General features: G+C 39.1%; 1 protein-coding gene across 3 annotated transcripts in view; it reads left to right on the top strand.

Moving 5' to 3' along the window:
- ANKIB1 (ankyrin repeat and IBR domain containing 1) overlaps positions 1 to 7,919 on the top strand; it is a 154,416-nt gene extending 146,497 nt beyond the window's left edge. For all 3 annotated transcript variants that reach the window (XM_012551293.3, XM_023505116.2, XM_031940003.1), the window contains 2 exons: positions 3,420 to 3,556; positions 3,784 to 7,919. In XM_012551293.3, the coding sequence (XP_012406747.1) occupies positions 3,420 to 3,556; positions 3,784 to 4,524 (878 nt within the window). In that variant the 3' untranslated portion in view covers positions 4,525 to 7,919. The remainder of the gene's footprint in view (positions 1 to 3,419; positions 3,557 to 3,783) is intronic.
- The last annotated feature ends 9,133 nt before the right edge of the window (positions 7,920 to 17,052 follow it).

The following is a 17,052-nucleotide window of genomic DNA, read 5'->3' on the forward strand; positions in this document are numbered from 1 at the left end:
GACAAAAGGGAAGAACATTGGGCCTGGAGCCAGGGAGACCCATACTCCAGTCTGACCTCAGGTACTTAAAGCTTTGATGTTGAACAAAGCATTTAATTTCTGTTTGTCTCAAATACCAGGAAACTGGAATAGTACGTAAGATCATTTGTAAGATTCCGAGTTCCAAATTTTTCTCCCTCCATATCCCCTTCACAAGACAATAAACAATATGATTATAAACACATACAATCCTTTTAAATTTATTTCCATAATTATCTTGTTATGCAAGAAAAATCAGGCTAAAAGGGGGGAAAAAATCACAAGAAGGAAAAAGCAAACAAAAAAAGTGAAAATAATACTTCTATCCACATTCATTCAGTCTCCATAGTTTCATTCATTCAGTCAGTCTCCATAGTTCTTACTGAATGCAGATAATACTTTCCATCCCAAATCTATTGGAATTGTCTTGGATTACCACATTGCTGGGAAGAGCCAAGTGCATCATAGTTGGTCATTGTATAACCTTGCTGTTGCTGTGTACAGTGATCTGCTGGTTCTACTTATTTCACTTAGCATCAGTACATCTAAGTCTCTCCAGGCCTCTCTGAAATCATCCTGCTGATCATTTATTACAGAACAATAATATTCTATATACATTCATATACCATAACTTATTTAGCCTTTCTCCAAATGATGGGCATCTACTCAGTTTTCATTTTCTTGCCACTACAAAAAGGACTACTACAAACATTTTTGCACATGTGGGTTCTTTCTCCCCTTTTATAATCTCCTTGGGATATAAAACCAGGGTTCTTATGAGAATCAAAAGGGATAATACTTTTAAAAAGCATAACATTTTTTATAGTGGCAAGAAACTGGAAATTGAGTGGATGCCCATCACTTGGAGAATCACTGAATAAATTATGTTATGTGAATGTTGTGGAATATTATTGTTTTATAAGAAATGACTAGCAGGATGATTTCAAAGAGGCCTGGAGAGACTTACATGAGCTGATGCTAAGTGAAGTAGAACCAGGAGATCATTGTACACAGCAACCACGAGATTGTGTGATGATCAACTGGGATGGACGTGGCTCTTTTCAATAAGGAGATGGTTCAAGGCAATTCCAATAGAATTGATGGAAGATGTGATGGAGAGGGCTATCTTCATCTAGAGAGAGGACTGTGGGAACTGAATGTGAATCAGCATAATATTTTCACTTTTGTTGGTGTTGGCTTTGTCTTTTTCTTTTTTTTCTCTTTCACTTTTTGATCTCATTTTTCTTGTGCAGAATGACAAATGAAAATATGCTTAGAAGAATTGCATATGTTTAACATATATTGGAGTGCTTACTGTCTATGGGAGGGAGTGGGGAGAAGGGAGGGAGAAAAAGTTGGAATACAGGGTTTTTCAAAGATAAATGTTGAAAACTCTTTGCATGTATTTGGAAAAATAAAAAGCTTAAGAAAAGAAATGTTTAGCACAGTGCCTGGCACAGAGCAGATGCTGTGTAAATGCTAATTTTTAAAATCATTACCATTATCATCATCATCATCATTTCATTCTTCAACGAAAACTGGAAAACAGTCTGGTAGAACTTAGGTATAGACTAATATGTTACAAGGTATATATACCAAGATAGCATCTAAATGGTTATATGAGTTAAACGAAGTAGCATGGAAGAAATTACCTGTCAGATCCACAGATAGGCAAAGAGTTTGTGACTAAACAAATCTGGAAGTTTACAGGAAGGAATGGTTTTGATGATATAAAACTCAAAAGTTTTTACACAAACAACACCAGTGCAGCCAAAATTAGAAGAGAAATTGCAGGGAAAAAAATCTTTGCAGCAAGTTTCTTTTATAAAGATCACATTTCTAAGATTGAGAACTGAACAAAACTTATAAGAATAATAGCCATTCCCTTGATTGAAAAATGTTCAAAGGATATGAATAGGGGTTTTTCAGAGGGGAAAAAAAAATCCAAGCTCAGTAGCTATGTGTGGAAAAAATGCTATAAATTACTAATAATTAGAGAAATCCATGTTGACTTGAGCCTTTACATTTTATATTGCCTTGTACTTTTCTAATTGATAAAGTTGACACAAAAAGGAAAGTGACAAATGCTGAGCAGCAATGGTAAAATAGATACTTAAGTATACTTAGTAGGGTTGTGAACTGGTCCAGCCTTTATAGAAAGCATTTTGGAACAATATGCTCCAAAAAGATCAAAGGGAAAGGTCTTTTTTATATGTGTGTGTGTGTGTGTGTGTGTGTGTGTGTGTGTGTGTGTGTGTGTAAAAAGATTTATAGCACTTGTTTTTCATAGTGAGAAACTGAGGGTCTGCTCAATTGGGAAATAATTAAACAGGTTATGGTACATACATGTGTATATGTATGATATATAATGAAATACCATTATGCTGTAAAAAATGAAGGGACATAGTTTTTGAAAAACCTGAAAAGACTCATGAATTACTGAACAGTGAAGTGATGTTCAAAAGCAGAACAATGTAGACAATAATAGTACTAAAAAGATAGATAACTCTGAAACTGTGGTCAATATTGTGGAACTAATCACAATCTCAGAAGTTTTGTAGTGAAACATGCTCTCTGCTTCCAGATAGAGTGCTGATGGACTCAGTGCAGGTTGAGGCTCTTTTTTGAGGGGTGGGGGAGAGATCTTAATTAATTTAGGAATTTGTTTTTCTTTCTTTCTCATTGGGTGGGGGAAGAGACTTTGGGGCTAAAAATCAAATTGAATTTTTAAAAAGACACAAAAGTACAAAAGATAGCACTTGAGATGAGTGAAGAAGTCAAAGTTTCCAAGAAGCAGAGTTGATTGGGGAAGAGTATTCCAGAGCAAAAACATCCAAAAGGGAGATGACATATTGTGCAAGAACCAGGGAGGAGACCAGTGTGGCTGGTTTGGGTCTGGAGAGAGGAGGAAGAAGGGACCAGCATGGGACCAAGTTGTACGGCTGTACAACTTCACATGCAAAATAGAGTTTATATTTTTATGGTAGAGTTAAGAGGGAGCCAGCGGCAGTTGTAGATAGGAGCAGATCCGCCTTTTGAACTTGTGTAGAGGGGGATGGGAGTGGGAAGAGGCTCAAGGCAAGGAGACCAAGGAGGAGGGGAGGAAGCCTTTGCAGGGCCCAATGAAGTTCTGTCTGTATAGATGGAGAGGCGTTATCGGAGGAGTCGTGGAGTAAGAGCAGCAAGGTTGGTTTGATTGCCTGTCATTTGAGGATCTAGGCTGACATTGAGGTCCCACACCTGAGTGAAGAGATGAAGGGTGGCATTCTACCCTGGAACTCTGGGGAAAGATTGTTTGGGAGGGAAGCTTTCGAGATTGTTTTGAAGTGCTGTTGTTCTACAACCGTCTCAGAAAGTTCTACCTGATGCCCAATTACCTTTGGTACAAACTCTTTGGCCAGATACACCAGAAGGGGGCAGCAGCAGCAGAAGACATGGAGCCTCCCTGGTGAGTTCGGCCTCCCTCAGTGTGCTGCACAGCTCTTCTGTACACGACTACACTCCTGCCAGCCGCTCCGAGAACCAGGACTCTCTGCAGGTACCTCCGGCCCGCCTTTCTTAGATCGTGTTTGTAGGAGAGTTGCAGGACCAAGGATCTGGGGAAAGATCTAGTTTTTCCTGAGTTTTTTACAATTGTGTTTTGTAGGTTTTCTGGGGGGTTTCCAAAGTGAACAAGGATAAAATTGTGATGGGATGGGAGAGCACTAATTTTGTGTGTGTGTGTGTGTGTGTGTACACACATATATAATTTTGTTTGTTTTCAAGGCACTGAGCTCCTTGGATGAAGATGATCCAAATATACTGCTTGCTATCCAGTTGTCTTTGCAAGAGTCTGGGCTTTCCATCGATGAGGAAACTAGAGACTTCTTGCATAACGAGGCTTCGTTAGGAGCTATAGGAACTTCACTCCCTACAAGGCTGGATGCCATCCCCAAGAACATAGATAATCCTAGGGCTGCTTTAAGCAGTTCAGAGCTTTTGGAACTTGGGGAAAGTGTCATGAGACTGAGCACAGAAAGTGATCCCCATTCAGCTGACGGCCTTAGTCCCCACCCTCTCGATGACGCGAGAAGTGAATTCTACCCAACCTCCAGTGACCCCGACTCGGCCAACCAGGACTCCAGCCTGAATGAAAATCTCCTTGGCAATATCATGGCTTGGTTTCATGACATGAACCCCCAGACTATTGCCCTGATTCCTTCTGCGATGCCAGAAACCAGTGAGGATTCCCAGCTGCCAGGGGCAGAGGGAGATGCAGGACAACCCTGCATGAGAGGTGCCGGGCAAGGGCTGCCAGCAGAGCGCGGCCTTTTGGAGAATGCTGTCGTAAGTGATGTTCGAGGGTCCCGAGCAGAAGAAAATGACTCTGAAGAAACGAGAGAAGCAGGACCTACATCTGGCCCAGGTGCTAGTGAAGCAACCAACAGCATGGATCCTGCGGAAGATGGTTCAAGTCAAACTGGTCAAACCTCAGAAGAATGGACCGAACAAGTGCATTTGGTATGAATTCCATGTGTTACCTTAGGAACCCAAATAGACAGCAATTACCAATGGGGATACTGTGTGCTGTGCTTATTATGGAGATTTATCCACACGATTCCAACCCTGTTGTAAACCACTGACAAGATTGAATAACTTGGTGTGTGTTCCATCCAATGGGCATTCCCTTTTCAATTTGAACCTTTCAAGGGGTTTCCTTTGCATTTCATTGGGTAGCATTTTTCCTTTTTCTCTGACAGAACAAAAAGGAATAAGTAGGCTGTGTTCCACATTCCCAAGAAAATGCAGGCTCTGTTTAGCCATAGGTTGGCAAAACTTAAATTTAAAAGTATAAATTAAAGGCTTACTCTCTTGAATCTTTTGGTGTTTTTTCCTAAGAAATAGTTTTTCTCCATTTTAGAATTTCTCTTTTGATAAACCGAATAATGTCTAGCTTTCATTTTCAAGTTTTTGTGTTTTATTGTAACATTTTTGCATTTTCATTTTTTGATTTTAAACCAGCAGCGGGAATTGAGAATATCTGCAGCTTCTCTTTAACGCTGCATCTCCAACAATGTCATGTTTTATTTTCACATAAATCAAAGATTTTTTCATGTCTATTTACAGTCCAAATGTGCCAAACTATGACTAGCTGGCTATCTAACCAGAGAGACAAGTGTTCAGTGGCCTTTAAGGCACCAAAGTAATCTCATGATTCTTTGGAGTACAAGGTGCCGAGTGGCAACGGTGATATTTTGAAATTCAGTAGGCTTTTATTGCCATGGAGACTGCATTTAAATAAATGTAGCCTGTAGCTTAAGTTAACTAAACCTAATGCTGCTGTTAAAAACAGTTTATTTTAATATTAAAATACAGTTGATTTAGCAACAGCGGTGCTGTATTTTAAGAGACACTTTAATGGAAGTGCAATCATAGTTCTTTGTTTTCACAATTTTACAATGCATTCTACTTACTAATGGGTGCAATTACTTTTAATGGTAAATATTTTATAAAATAGAGGGAAAATGGAATTTTCATGAATTATAGTAAATCCCACAATTATTTAAGGAAAAAAAGTCAATAAGACATCCTGCGCAACATGTTACTGTGCCTTTGCCTAACCTAAGTGGATAGTTGCCAGTTAAATAAGTGAGTAATTCAAATTTCAGTGTGTGTTCTGAAGTAACTATGCTATGAATTGCGATGACCTCCATAAAACCACCCATGGCCTTGCCTTTACAGTAAATATAACAACTAAATGTTCATTCAGTGTGTTTGCCTAAAGAGCAAACACTGGAGATGTATTTGTTTAATTGCACAATACTCATTTGCTGTGTGATTACTGTTTAGTGTTAAAAAAAAAAAAAAAAAAAGACTTCCTTCCTAGTTATCAGTGTCTTACTGTGAAGAAAATACTGGTCTTAGTGGTAAATAAGATACAGTGGTACAGTATGTAATTACAACTAGAGTATATTGTTGGAATGGCTGTTTTACTTATATATAATCAAAACTAGCATAACATATGCAAAATAGATGGGCAGCACTTCGTTTTATGTTTTGCTAGATTATTACCAGAGGCCAATAGACATCAGATTTTCACTATAGAATATATACAGGCAAGTTCCAGACTGGATAAAAGACTGCATAAATATTGATGAGTACTTATATGTAACAATTAAGGTTTTTTGATTGTTGTTTCACTATATATACATACCCTGCTTTTGAAATCTTTCCCCAAGCTCCTGTGGGTAGGATATTCTATTAGCTATTAAAACATTCCTCAGATTTAAAGGAATTTCCTAGCATTGACTCTTTTGGGACTATTACTTTGACACAGAAATGACAAATCCACTCTAATACTAGTTCTCTTATTAAAATATCGGTGTTCATTCTTTTAAAATTATTTTTGAGAAAAAGATTCATTTTGTCTACAACATAATAATAGATGATAATATTGATGTTCCTATTAAATTATTTTGGGAAAATATCAGTTTTATCTCTGATGAAATGCCATAAGATAACCTGAAATAGTCCATGGAAGGATTTTTACAGATTTATTTTAAACTGACATTAGATACCAATAATTTCTTTGAGTTGTAATTTCTTACTTAGAAAGTCACAGAGATCCTCTGTGTCCCACTGAAATGTCTGACAAAGCTGCAGGAAGCCTGGGTCGGAGGCTCTCCGTGATGCGAGAGCACTGCCTGGCTCGTGGCTGGCGCGGCGTAGCTGCCTTATAGGCTGTGCTCCGTCCTCAGCACGAAAACTCTCACCCAATTTGTATTTTTCTTGGTACACGTTTTAAAAACGCCACAGTCATTGACTTAATGATTCAGAAACAAGTTTGGCAAAGCCTATTTTGTAAACAAGTTAATTTTATAATGTAAAAATTACTCTAACCTTGAATTGTTCTTTGCACTTTCATAGTCTATACTTGATACATTCCCACTTTATATACAGTAGGATTCTACCAACATGTAGATGTTTGGCCAAATGAATGCTGTTAATAATATGTAAAATTCTTTGATTAAACATTTATTACTTAAAGTACTTCCATTTGTCTCATTACGTTTTGGACCAATTCATGAGGCTGATATCATGCATCTGAAGTGTCTTCCAGCATGATGGGATTAATTTGGTTTCTATTTATGAACCAATTAGCATTTTTTTTTTTTTTTATTCTCCACTATGTGGCCTATGGAGTTTTTTTTTTTAAAAACAAAAAAACAAGAACAAATAATCCTTCTAACAAATACCCAACCAACCCCATGATCTGGGGGACAGTTTGTGAAAGCGATGTGACTCTGCAGTAACCGAGCTGCCCACATTCTAGTCTCAGGAGAAATTATTGATGATTTTTCACTTTTCAAACTCTGTATACTCATGTAGGTCTCTAGCATATGAAATGAAAATTCTTTTTATCAGCATATTAATTGGCATTTAAAAAGCCATTCTCCTAGGGCAAGTAAAAACAATTTATGTTGGATGAATAGTGTCTGCTTATTCATCCAGTTTACTAATAGCTTCACTTTATGGGAGGGTCCTTTGATTTTTTTTTAATTGTGCAAACTTTTTAATTGTCTTTTTTTTTGTATTTATTTACAAGATTGTATTAAATTATAGAAGAGTTAGTTATAAATCATTAATAGGTGCTTTTAAAACCTGTTTTTATGAGAAATGCAAGTGCTCATTTTTTTGAATTGTATTAATTATGCCTTTCAGTGTGAGAAGCTGGAGCTTAACTGCTGGTATCCATATATTTACATGTTTGTTACTTATTGTAGCCATTCACCTAATCAGTTTCAGTTTGTTCAATCCTCAAAATATTTTAAAAGTACTGTTACCAGTGAAAACCTGAGATTTAATGAAGTTGGATATTCTGTAAAAAAATTAAATACAATTTCTAAGGATTAAAATCTAAATATCAAATGTTAGTATCAAGTTTCATTTTTTTTTTTTTAGGCTGAAATGCAGAAACTCCATGGAAAAAATGTGTTCTCCACAGAACTATTATGCCAAGTAGTTAACAACTCACTTAGGGTAGATCGTGTATTCTTAGCAACATGGTATATATTTCTTATTAATAAATCCTAATAAACATTTTACCAAAGTAAGAGATGTGCTGTCTACAACATAGGTAGGTCTTATCAGTTTTATGCGGAGCCTTGTATTCATTAGTCACTCACATCTTGAGAAGAACTGAACATAAAAGAGTCAGACTCCTCCTTTTCTATATCCTTTCACTTCCTATAAAGTTGATAGACAGAGTAGCCAAGTTAGATAGGTGATGTTGCGTCACTCTTCCAATTGGGAATCGGTAGTATATGCCATCTATAGTGTTCCATCCATCTGGCATAAATCATCTATCCTGTGCTTTAAAGTGTAAGGTGAAGGATCCTGTATATGGAGCTGGAAGGAGCCTCAGAGATTGTTTAGTTGAAGCCCAGAAAAGTTCACCATAAGTACCAGGGGTGAAATTTGAACTTGTGTTTGGGCTCTATATCCAAAGTTGTCCATGTATACATAAGTCAGTAAAAAAAAAATGTATGTCAGGACATTTGAATCACCAATTAATGGATAGTTCTATATATATTGAATAGAAGTAATCATCATTAAGTCCCTTTGGAATCTTTTTAAAAAAGATTTAATTATCACTATGTCTTGAATTAAATTCTTTTTAAAAATTTATGTTATATATTTTATATTGTGTACACATATAAACACACATCATTATGAGACTATCCTATTTCACTGGCTAATTTTGTTGGATTATTTATGTTTCCAGCTTGTGAAAATGTGGAATTATAAGCTTTCTGCACTTAAATATATTTCTAGAATCTGAGTGAGTTTTAGCTGTAATTGGATCACTCTTTCTGAAAATAGCTTGTGTGATGGGTTAAAATTCAGAGTTTATGCTATTAAAATACCGTAGAAATGTGAGAAAGAATATGTGTACATGTATGTGTATACACACACAACCATCCATATATGTTTTAATATTTGCCAAATTTTAGATCTATATTGTTTTAGATTGGAGCCAGCTAGGTAGTGCAGTGGATAGAGTATTGCATCTGAAGTCAGAAGACATGAATTTATATTTTGGTACTTGCATCTCAGTACGTTGATGTCCTTTGGAAACAGATATTTTATGCATTTAAATCTTACTCTGAGAAGAGCTCCTTGGACTCAAGAGGCCCATAAAAAAAAAAGAGAGAGATTAAGAACTCCTGCTTTAAACCATTCCAGAACTACAGTTATTTCAGACCTCAGTGAAGTAAATATGTTATTGTTATTTGAAGGGTTCACTAAGGAAGAGGGCACTTGGTTAATTCAAAAGGTTGAGGTATTTGATTTTGGAAAATGTACTTCTGATACATCAATATTGGTATATGAACCTGGGAATCTGCCTACAACAAAACTCAAGACCATCCTCCCTTAAAGACCATATTATAGAGGAGTTGAAAAATTTTCTTAGCTTCCTGCCTTTCCTTTTAGCTTAGCTGCTCCCCAAACTTCATCTCATGTTGAAAAGAGCATGTTTGGGCCACTGGCCTTTGTGTGCGGAGCAGAAATGCTGAAAAATCTATGAAAAGCCAAGTGATTTTTAGACTAAATTATGTTATAAATGATAGCAAGATTTGTTATATGAACAGATTGCCTAGGGATAATAGGAAATTGCATTTTTATAAAATAAGAAATTGTCACACTTTGTAACATTTGACAAAATTTCTATAATTCTCACTGTGCTAATCCTGCAGTTACCAAAATGGACTCCTAAAGGCTGTTTTTGCATCTAGTTCAATCACACTGTGGTTTCAGTCACCATTTTCCCCACCAACCCCCTTGAAACTAATCTTGTCAACTTATATCATTTCTCCTAGCTCTGTGAATTCACTTGGGCAAAAATCATTGTAAATATTTTGAATGCTACTCATTCTACATTAATTTTCCTCCAAATAGCTATCATTGTCATTTTAATATCGTTTTCCTTATATTAGAATTTTAATTTTATCCATTTCAAAGTAGCACAGAGTATTATTGATTTTCAAAATCAAATGCTATAAAATTGATCAAGTCTGCTTAAAAAAGGAGAAACCATTCTGTATTAAGGGCACATGATAATCATGTGGTTTTCAGTCATACCCAGATGAACCAACTCTTTTTTTTTTTTTTTTTTTTCCCCTTTCAGTAGCTTGACTTTTGATTCTAAATACTTTGGGGAAGTAATCCTGACGTTCTCAATCTCGAGAGCCAAGTTTGTAACTCATACTGCCCCTTGAGAAATGTCCTGGTTTTTGATCTGTGGAGTTCCTGTTTAATCTTCCAAGGTGGGACTCAAATATGTACCATCACAATTCAGTTGAAGGCTACATAGAAAATACCATAATAAGACTAGATTCCCTTTATGTGGTTCTGTCTGGATCCCAGATAAAAATTTGTTATGTGCAATAACTTGAGTTGCCCGTGATATTCTGAGACTAAATTATCCACCATCACCAAAGCCAAAACCTAATAAAAATCACTTCTTTTGGCTTTTGATGTATATGGACTTCCTTTAGGGAACTTGGAGCCCAGTCTCTAAGTATTCTCATGGCAAGGCAAATGAATCTGTTATTCCTCCTTCGTTTATTTCCTAACACTTTAAATCCTGACCACTCTGTACCTTTGTATGAGCTTAATCTCATCCACTGTCTACTTTGCCTTTGACACTCCTAGTTCACCAAGTCCCTCTGACATGAAGTCTCACTGAAGTGTTTTTCCCCCTCAGTATCTTCACACATTTTCTTCCCCTCTAGCCAAAGAAAGCATCACCAGCACTCTTAACCCAACATCTTTCCCTACTTCCAACTTCTCCAACTTTCTGCACTTATTCCCTTTTTGGTATATTTAATCTCTTCTTCCCTCATGTTTTCCCTCACACCTCCAAAAGTGTCCAGTTCTCCCTGTCTTGCAATATCTACAGCTTCTGCTTAATGAGGCTTTTCTTTCCTTTACAGTTTTCTAAATGGTAGACTGGATAGATCATTGGATTGACTTAAAACTTGGGAAGATGGGTTCAAGTCCTGCCTCAAACACTTACTATGTAGGTGACCCTGGGGAGGCTACTTAGCCTCTTAGCTCAAATTCCTCATTTGTAAAATTAAGGCTTCAAGTTTGATGGTTTCTAGGTTCTCTTCTACCTTTAAATATACAGTCTTGTGGTTAGAAATCTTGGAGAAGGAATTTCTTATAGTACAATAATATTCCATTACATTTATATACCATAACTTGGTCATTCCCTAATTGATGGGCATCCACTCAATTTCTAATTCCTTGCCATTACAAAAAGAACTGCTACAGACTTTTTTTTTTTTAAACACATGGTTCCTTTTATAATCAAAGACTATGCAAAGTTTGGGGTATTATTCCAAATAACTTTCCAGAATTTTGCCAAATACTCTTAAGGGATGGATTGGCCATTACAGGTCACGTTCAACCCCTCATTACTAGTAAATGTCTAAGTAGACTGGAATAGATTGGGTTAAGAATCACAAAACAAGCATCCTACCAAAGAGCAGTTGAGAGAGAGAAGTACCAGGGTATCCAGAAAAAAGTCATAGCCAGAGACACTCAAATATTTGGTCCTAAAGACCCATCAGTCCTTTATCATTCACAGTAAGGAAGGCTGAAATAAAAAAAAAAAAAAAGTTGGTTCAGCAGTTGACAAGATTGCTTTTTTAAAGCATGAAAACCAGAGCAAAAACTCATTTAGTTTCACCTGCATTCTCTCTAACTTGGTTTAAAAAAAGAAATCTATAGAATAGCAAAAATTCATTAAAAGGATAAAATTTCTATTGTGTTTCATTGAAATCATTTCACACTTGGTCATCAAGGGTTATGGATGGACCTGCCTTGTCTAAGATGCTTAGTGATGAAAGCGTTTGTCAAGGATTCCCTGCTTGACTTAGCAACAAATGACACCGATTTCCCAAGTAGAGTGCTCTCTACTACTAGGGATGTTAGCCAAAGGACCAGAAGAATTCTTAACACCCCTGGGTCAAATCAGTCATTTTCTTAACCCAACCTCTCTAAACGTCCCAGTCTGGTGAAGAAAAGAGAATGAATGAGGTTTATGAAATGATGTTTATTATTTAGAAATTCTTTACAGTTATTGTCAGATAAAGCCTGGATCCCACAAAATAAGCCCACAAAAACCAATGTACAGCTGATCTGTAAATTGGGAAACACTCACCCAAAAGAATTAAAAAAAAAAAATTTCTTCCAAGTAGAACCTTTATTTAAAAAAAAAACTTCCAAGTTTGGAAAAGCTAATAACCAGGATCATGGTGAAACAAGGTGTAACATTTTCCTTTTAAAAACAAAACAAAACAGGTATATGTAGAGTTAAGATGAAGTTAAACATTTATAGTTTAACAAAATAATTCTAAAGAAATATTTCCCCAATAATGTTTTGTTACCTGACAGGGAAACAAAATAAAATTGCTACTTTCTGTTCAACATAGGGTCTTTTTCTTCATGTGCAAAGAGGGCAGGAAAAAAGGTTCCAGAGGTGCCATTTGGAATGCCAGGAACCAGCAGCCACTTCATCCCCAACAGGGATGTCTGAACCCCCCTTCACTATGGAGGACTGGGCTGTTAGCCATCTGGGGAAGTTAACTGCAGAATAAAAATGTAAATATTGGTGATGTCCAGGTAGAGATTCAGGGCAGCAAAGAGATAATTCTTCAGGACGACAGTATAAGGAGTGTGTCCAATGCTAGCTACTTAAATGAAAAGGAAAAGAAGTCATCCAAATGTTTTTGCCTTTTAAATGTTTACATCATTCTTATCCCAGGAGTGTAGTTTTTATATAATGTCCTTGAGCTGGGGTGCGGGTGCTATAACATTTTCAAACAAATAAATGGCACAATGGCTATATCAAGTGCTAGATGAAGTTACAAAGACCCAAGTTCAAATCTGCCTTAGATACTTGACTGTGACCCTGGACAAGCCACTTACCCTCTCTCAGCCTGGTTTCCTCAGCTGTAAAATGGGGATAACAGTACCTAATTCACCAAGTTACAAGGACCAAATGAGAACACATGCATCAGACACTTCCTGGCTGTGGGGCCCTACTTGACCATTTAATCCCATTTGCCTTATTTTTCTTTACTGTAAAATGGGGTTAATAATAACCCCCACCTCTCAGGATTGTTGGATCAAATGAGAACAGATGTATGAAATAGTTGGCACAAGGTCTGACACATAGTAGGTTGTTTCCTTCCTGGCACAAGAGAGGTAAGAATCCTACCACCTGTATGACTGCCCATGACTGCAGTGTGCTCAGGTGCCCCCTCCTCCATGCAGTCTTTCTCACCTCCCAGATGAAAGGGATTTTCCCCATCTCAGATTTTTCTTTAGCATTTAAATCTCTCCTCTCCCAGTCTCCTTCTGTCTTGTATTCATTTGTGTTTGTTACACGAATCAAACACTTATTTAGTGCCTGCTTTGTCCCTGGGGTCTAACTAAAAAAAAAAAAATAGGGATACATATGAAGTTCTCCCCTAGAGTTAAATAAAATACTCAACTTCTCAAGTAGGAGAGAGAGAAGGCAGGGCCACAGGTCGGGGAGAAGGCTGGAGGTGCCAGCCCAAGAAGGCGGTGCTGTCCTGGAGGTAGTTAGCTCAGAGTGGCCAGTGTTTGGCCACATGCTTCGCCCTGGTCCCACCACATTTGGACCTCAGGATCTTCTCCCACATTGATTTCTGACTAATTAGAAGAAGCCGTTCTCTCCCTTACGTCTTACCTAGGTTTAATCCCCGATTGGGTATTGCCTCAAACTGAGACCCTAGTTAAAAACCTGAGCTTAAAAAGGCCCAGGGCTCCCACTGCGGTCAGGGCCATCTTCAATCATTCTGACCTATATCTGGCCACTGGGCCTAGATGGTCTAAGAGGAGGAAGGAAGAGCAGGTGACCTTGCCCAGCCCTCCCTCCCTCAAGTCCAATTCACTTGCATGTCATGGACCTCACTGAGAATAAAGGACAAATGGATATCACATTTTAGGAAGCACAAAGAGTGTATCCCAACGAGACCGATCAGGATCGTGAATGGACTAGCCATGGTCTGGTGAGGAGCTGGAAATAGTGAGTCTGGAGCCGTCACCCAAATTCAGGGCTGCCATGGAAGCTTCATTCTTTTAGCCCCCAAGGACAAAAAGTTGAAGTGAGAAGTGCTGTTGATTTAGGCTCAAAAGGAAGGAAATTTTCCTAACAAAGAGAGCTCCCCAAAGTACTTGGGGCTCCCTTGGGGGATGAGTGCTCCCTGCCATTAGAGGTCCTGTGAATGATCACTTGTCAGCATGCTAGGAGCAGGGAGTGGCCTCGGAGCCAGTACCCACTTAGGGATTCTATGATGGTTCCAAGGGGAAATTTGTTTACAGAAGTGCCCCAAAGAGTTCTCTCATCTATAAGGTAGTCGCAGAATCCGTGCTCTTTACAACACATCATAACCAGGTTGCAGGTGTATATGACTATCGGGGTTAGTAATAAACTGACATTGAGTTATCCAGAAAATGAAAATTAAGTGTGAATATAGATAGGTCACAAGTATTCCAAATCACTAAAACGTGGCAGGGCTGACTAAAACACAACCGCGATGTCTTTTCCCCTCCCCCCCTCTTTTTTTTCTGGGGTAAATTAACTCTCCCTCATGAGATGATCTGCAATGGGCCTTTCCAACCTTGTCCAGTTGTCAAATGGCATAAGGCTTAGAGTGGAGCAGAGCACACCCAGGAAGGAGGATGCCCTTGTAGGTGAAAACATCCCTGCTTTGGCCCCACCACACCTCACGCCAAAGAGGTCCGCTTCCCTACCCTTCAAAGAGGTCCTCTCAAACAGACCCTTCTCCTGCCCACTGATTATTGGGAAAATCTTTCACCAGAGGATACAGGGATCTGCCCCACATGGGAGCATCCCACAGAGATCACACAACGGGGGGCCGTGGTTGCAGCCTTCAGTCTGACAGCTTTGCCATCAGAGTTTGGGCCAGGATGCTTCTGACAAATTCTCTTCCCGCCTCGGCTTCATTCCCAGAGCCCCGAAACCCAAACAAAATAGGTCCTTATCAACCCTTTTGCCAATGATAAAATACTAAATATCATAGAGTCTAATGGATGTCATCAAGGGCCTCGTCGCTACTGAAAACAAACATTAGAGGGAACAAACCCATTGACTCCCTGGGAAGAGATTTCCTCGCAAGCTTGCTCCCGTTGAGGTCGGCTCATGCAGACATTTGCAGGATAGGCCTCTTGTTTCTAATTGTGATGGGAAAGGCACCCGAGACACTACAGAGCAAGCAGGGACCCAAAAATAAAATTAAAGATACTTTTTTTCGTTATTCTCCCTACAAGCCAATTAAAGGAAACGTGAAAAGCATGACAAAAAGGACTCGATAAAACAAAATCCCACCACAAGCATGCTGAAGCAAGGGCGTTGGGGCCGGGAAATTTTTGCTTGGAAGCTTTAACCATCCTTCCCCTCCATGGCCCTAGGTTCACCTTTCCAAGAAACCCCGAAAGTACTAAGGGTCCTCTTCTAACTATTTTGTCCCCAACCAAGTTCAAATTCATCTTCATCACTGGAGGAAGATTGGGGGGAAAACACAACCTTTGGGGAGGGATCACCTTCCTAAACCCCTCCTCAAAGGTACAGGGCGAAAATTACTCTTCCACTATAAATAACCTCTTCTTTAAAAAGTAATCATTGTCCTGAGAAAAATCGGAATCCTGGCCACAACTGAATTGACCTGTGGAACACTGTGCTGACACATTAAGTCTTTTTTTTTTTTTTTAATTTTTAATTTTTTCTTTTTTCTTTTTTATTTAATAGCCTTTTATTTACAAGATATATACATGGGTAACTTTACAGGATTAACAATTGCCAAACCTCTTGTTCCAATTTTTCACCTCTTACCCCCCACCTCCCTAGATGGCAGGATGACCGTGATTTAAATATATTAAATATAACTTAGATACTAATATACAACCAAAACATTATTTTGCTGTACAAAAAGAATCAGACTCTGAATTATTGTACAATTAGCTTGTGACACATTAAGTCTGACCGGCTCTGTACAGTCTCTCTGTCCGTCTCTCTGTCCGTCTCTCTGTCTGTCTCTCTCTCTGTCTCTCCGTCTCTCCCTCCCTCCCTTCCTCCATCCGTCTCTCCCTCCCTCCCTCTGTCCGTCTCTCCCTCCCTCCCTCTGTCCTCTCTCTCTCTCTCTCTCTCTCTCTCTCTCTCTCTCTCTCTCTCTCTCTCACACACACACACACACACACACACACACACACACACACACACACTTAATGATTTACCATTAGGTGGACGTGAGTTTTGACTAAGTTTTGACAAGTTTCTTGTCTTAGTGTCCAGGGACAGATTTGACTGTTGTATCCACTCCCCTCGGCCCGTCCCCCTCAGGAGAGAACAGAGTCCCTGCCCTATGTCTCTCTAGAGATCACATTCTAAACAGCTGGATTAAAGTCACATGCCCCCACCTCCACCCCCCACCCCACCAATATGTGATTTGTGGAAGAACTGGCCAGGGCTGGTCAGCTTCCTCACCCTCTCTGACCTGCAGTTCCTTTGCTGGGGGGAGATGGGAGACTCTGGAGCTCTGCTCTCTAAGAGGTGGAATGGGCCAGTCCTGGCCAGTGAGTCCTTGTGAGCAGACCCAGTGTCCTCACTCCGGCCTCCATGCTGCCTCCCCCCAGTCTCCTCCCTCTCGTGGCGGCCACCCCTTTGTCCTTCACTCTCTGTGTCGGGGTGTGGCCACCGAGAGAAAGAGTAGATGGTGAGAGTGGCTGGAGCTGGGCCCACCATTTGCAATTCTGCTCAATCCCATCTCAATGGACCTTCCTTGGGCCTGGCAAAGGCTCTGGTCTCCCTACCCAAAGCGCACCCCCCCCCCCCACCTCACCCATCCTCCACTCAGCTGCCAAAGTGACTTTTCTCCAGGGCTTCTCAATCATGTCATCTCCTCTTTGAGCCTCAGTTTCCTCATCTGTAAACTGGAA

The sequence above is a fragment of the Sarcophilus harrisii genome, chromosome 5 (genome assembly GCF_902635505.1).
Source record: "Sarcophilus harrisii chromosome 5, mSarHar1.11, whole genome shotgun sequence".
NCBI lineage: Eukaryota > Metazoa > Chordata > Mammalia > Dasyuromorphia > Dasyuridae > Sarcophilus > Sarcophilus harrisii.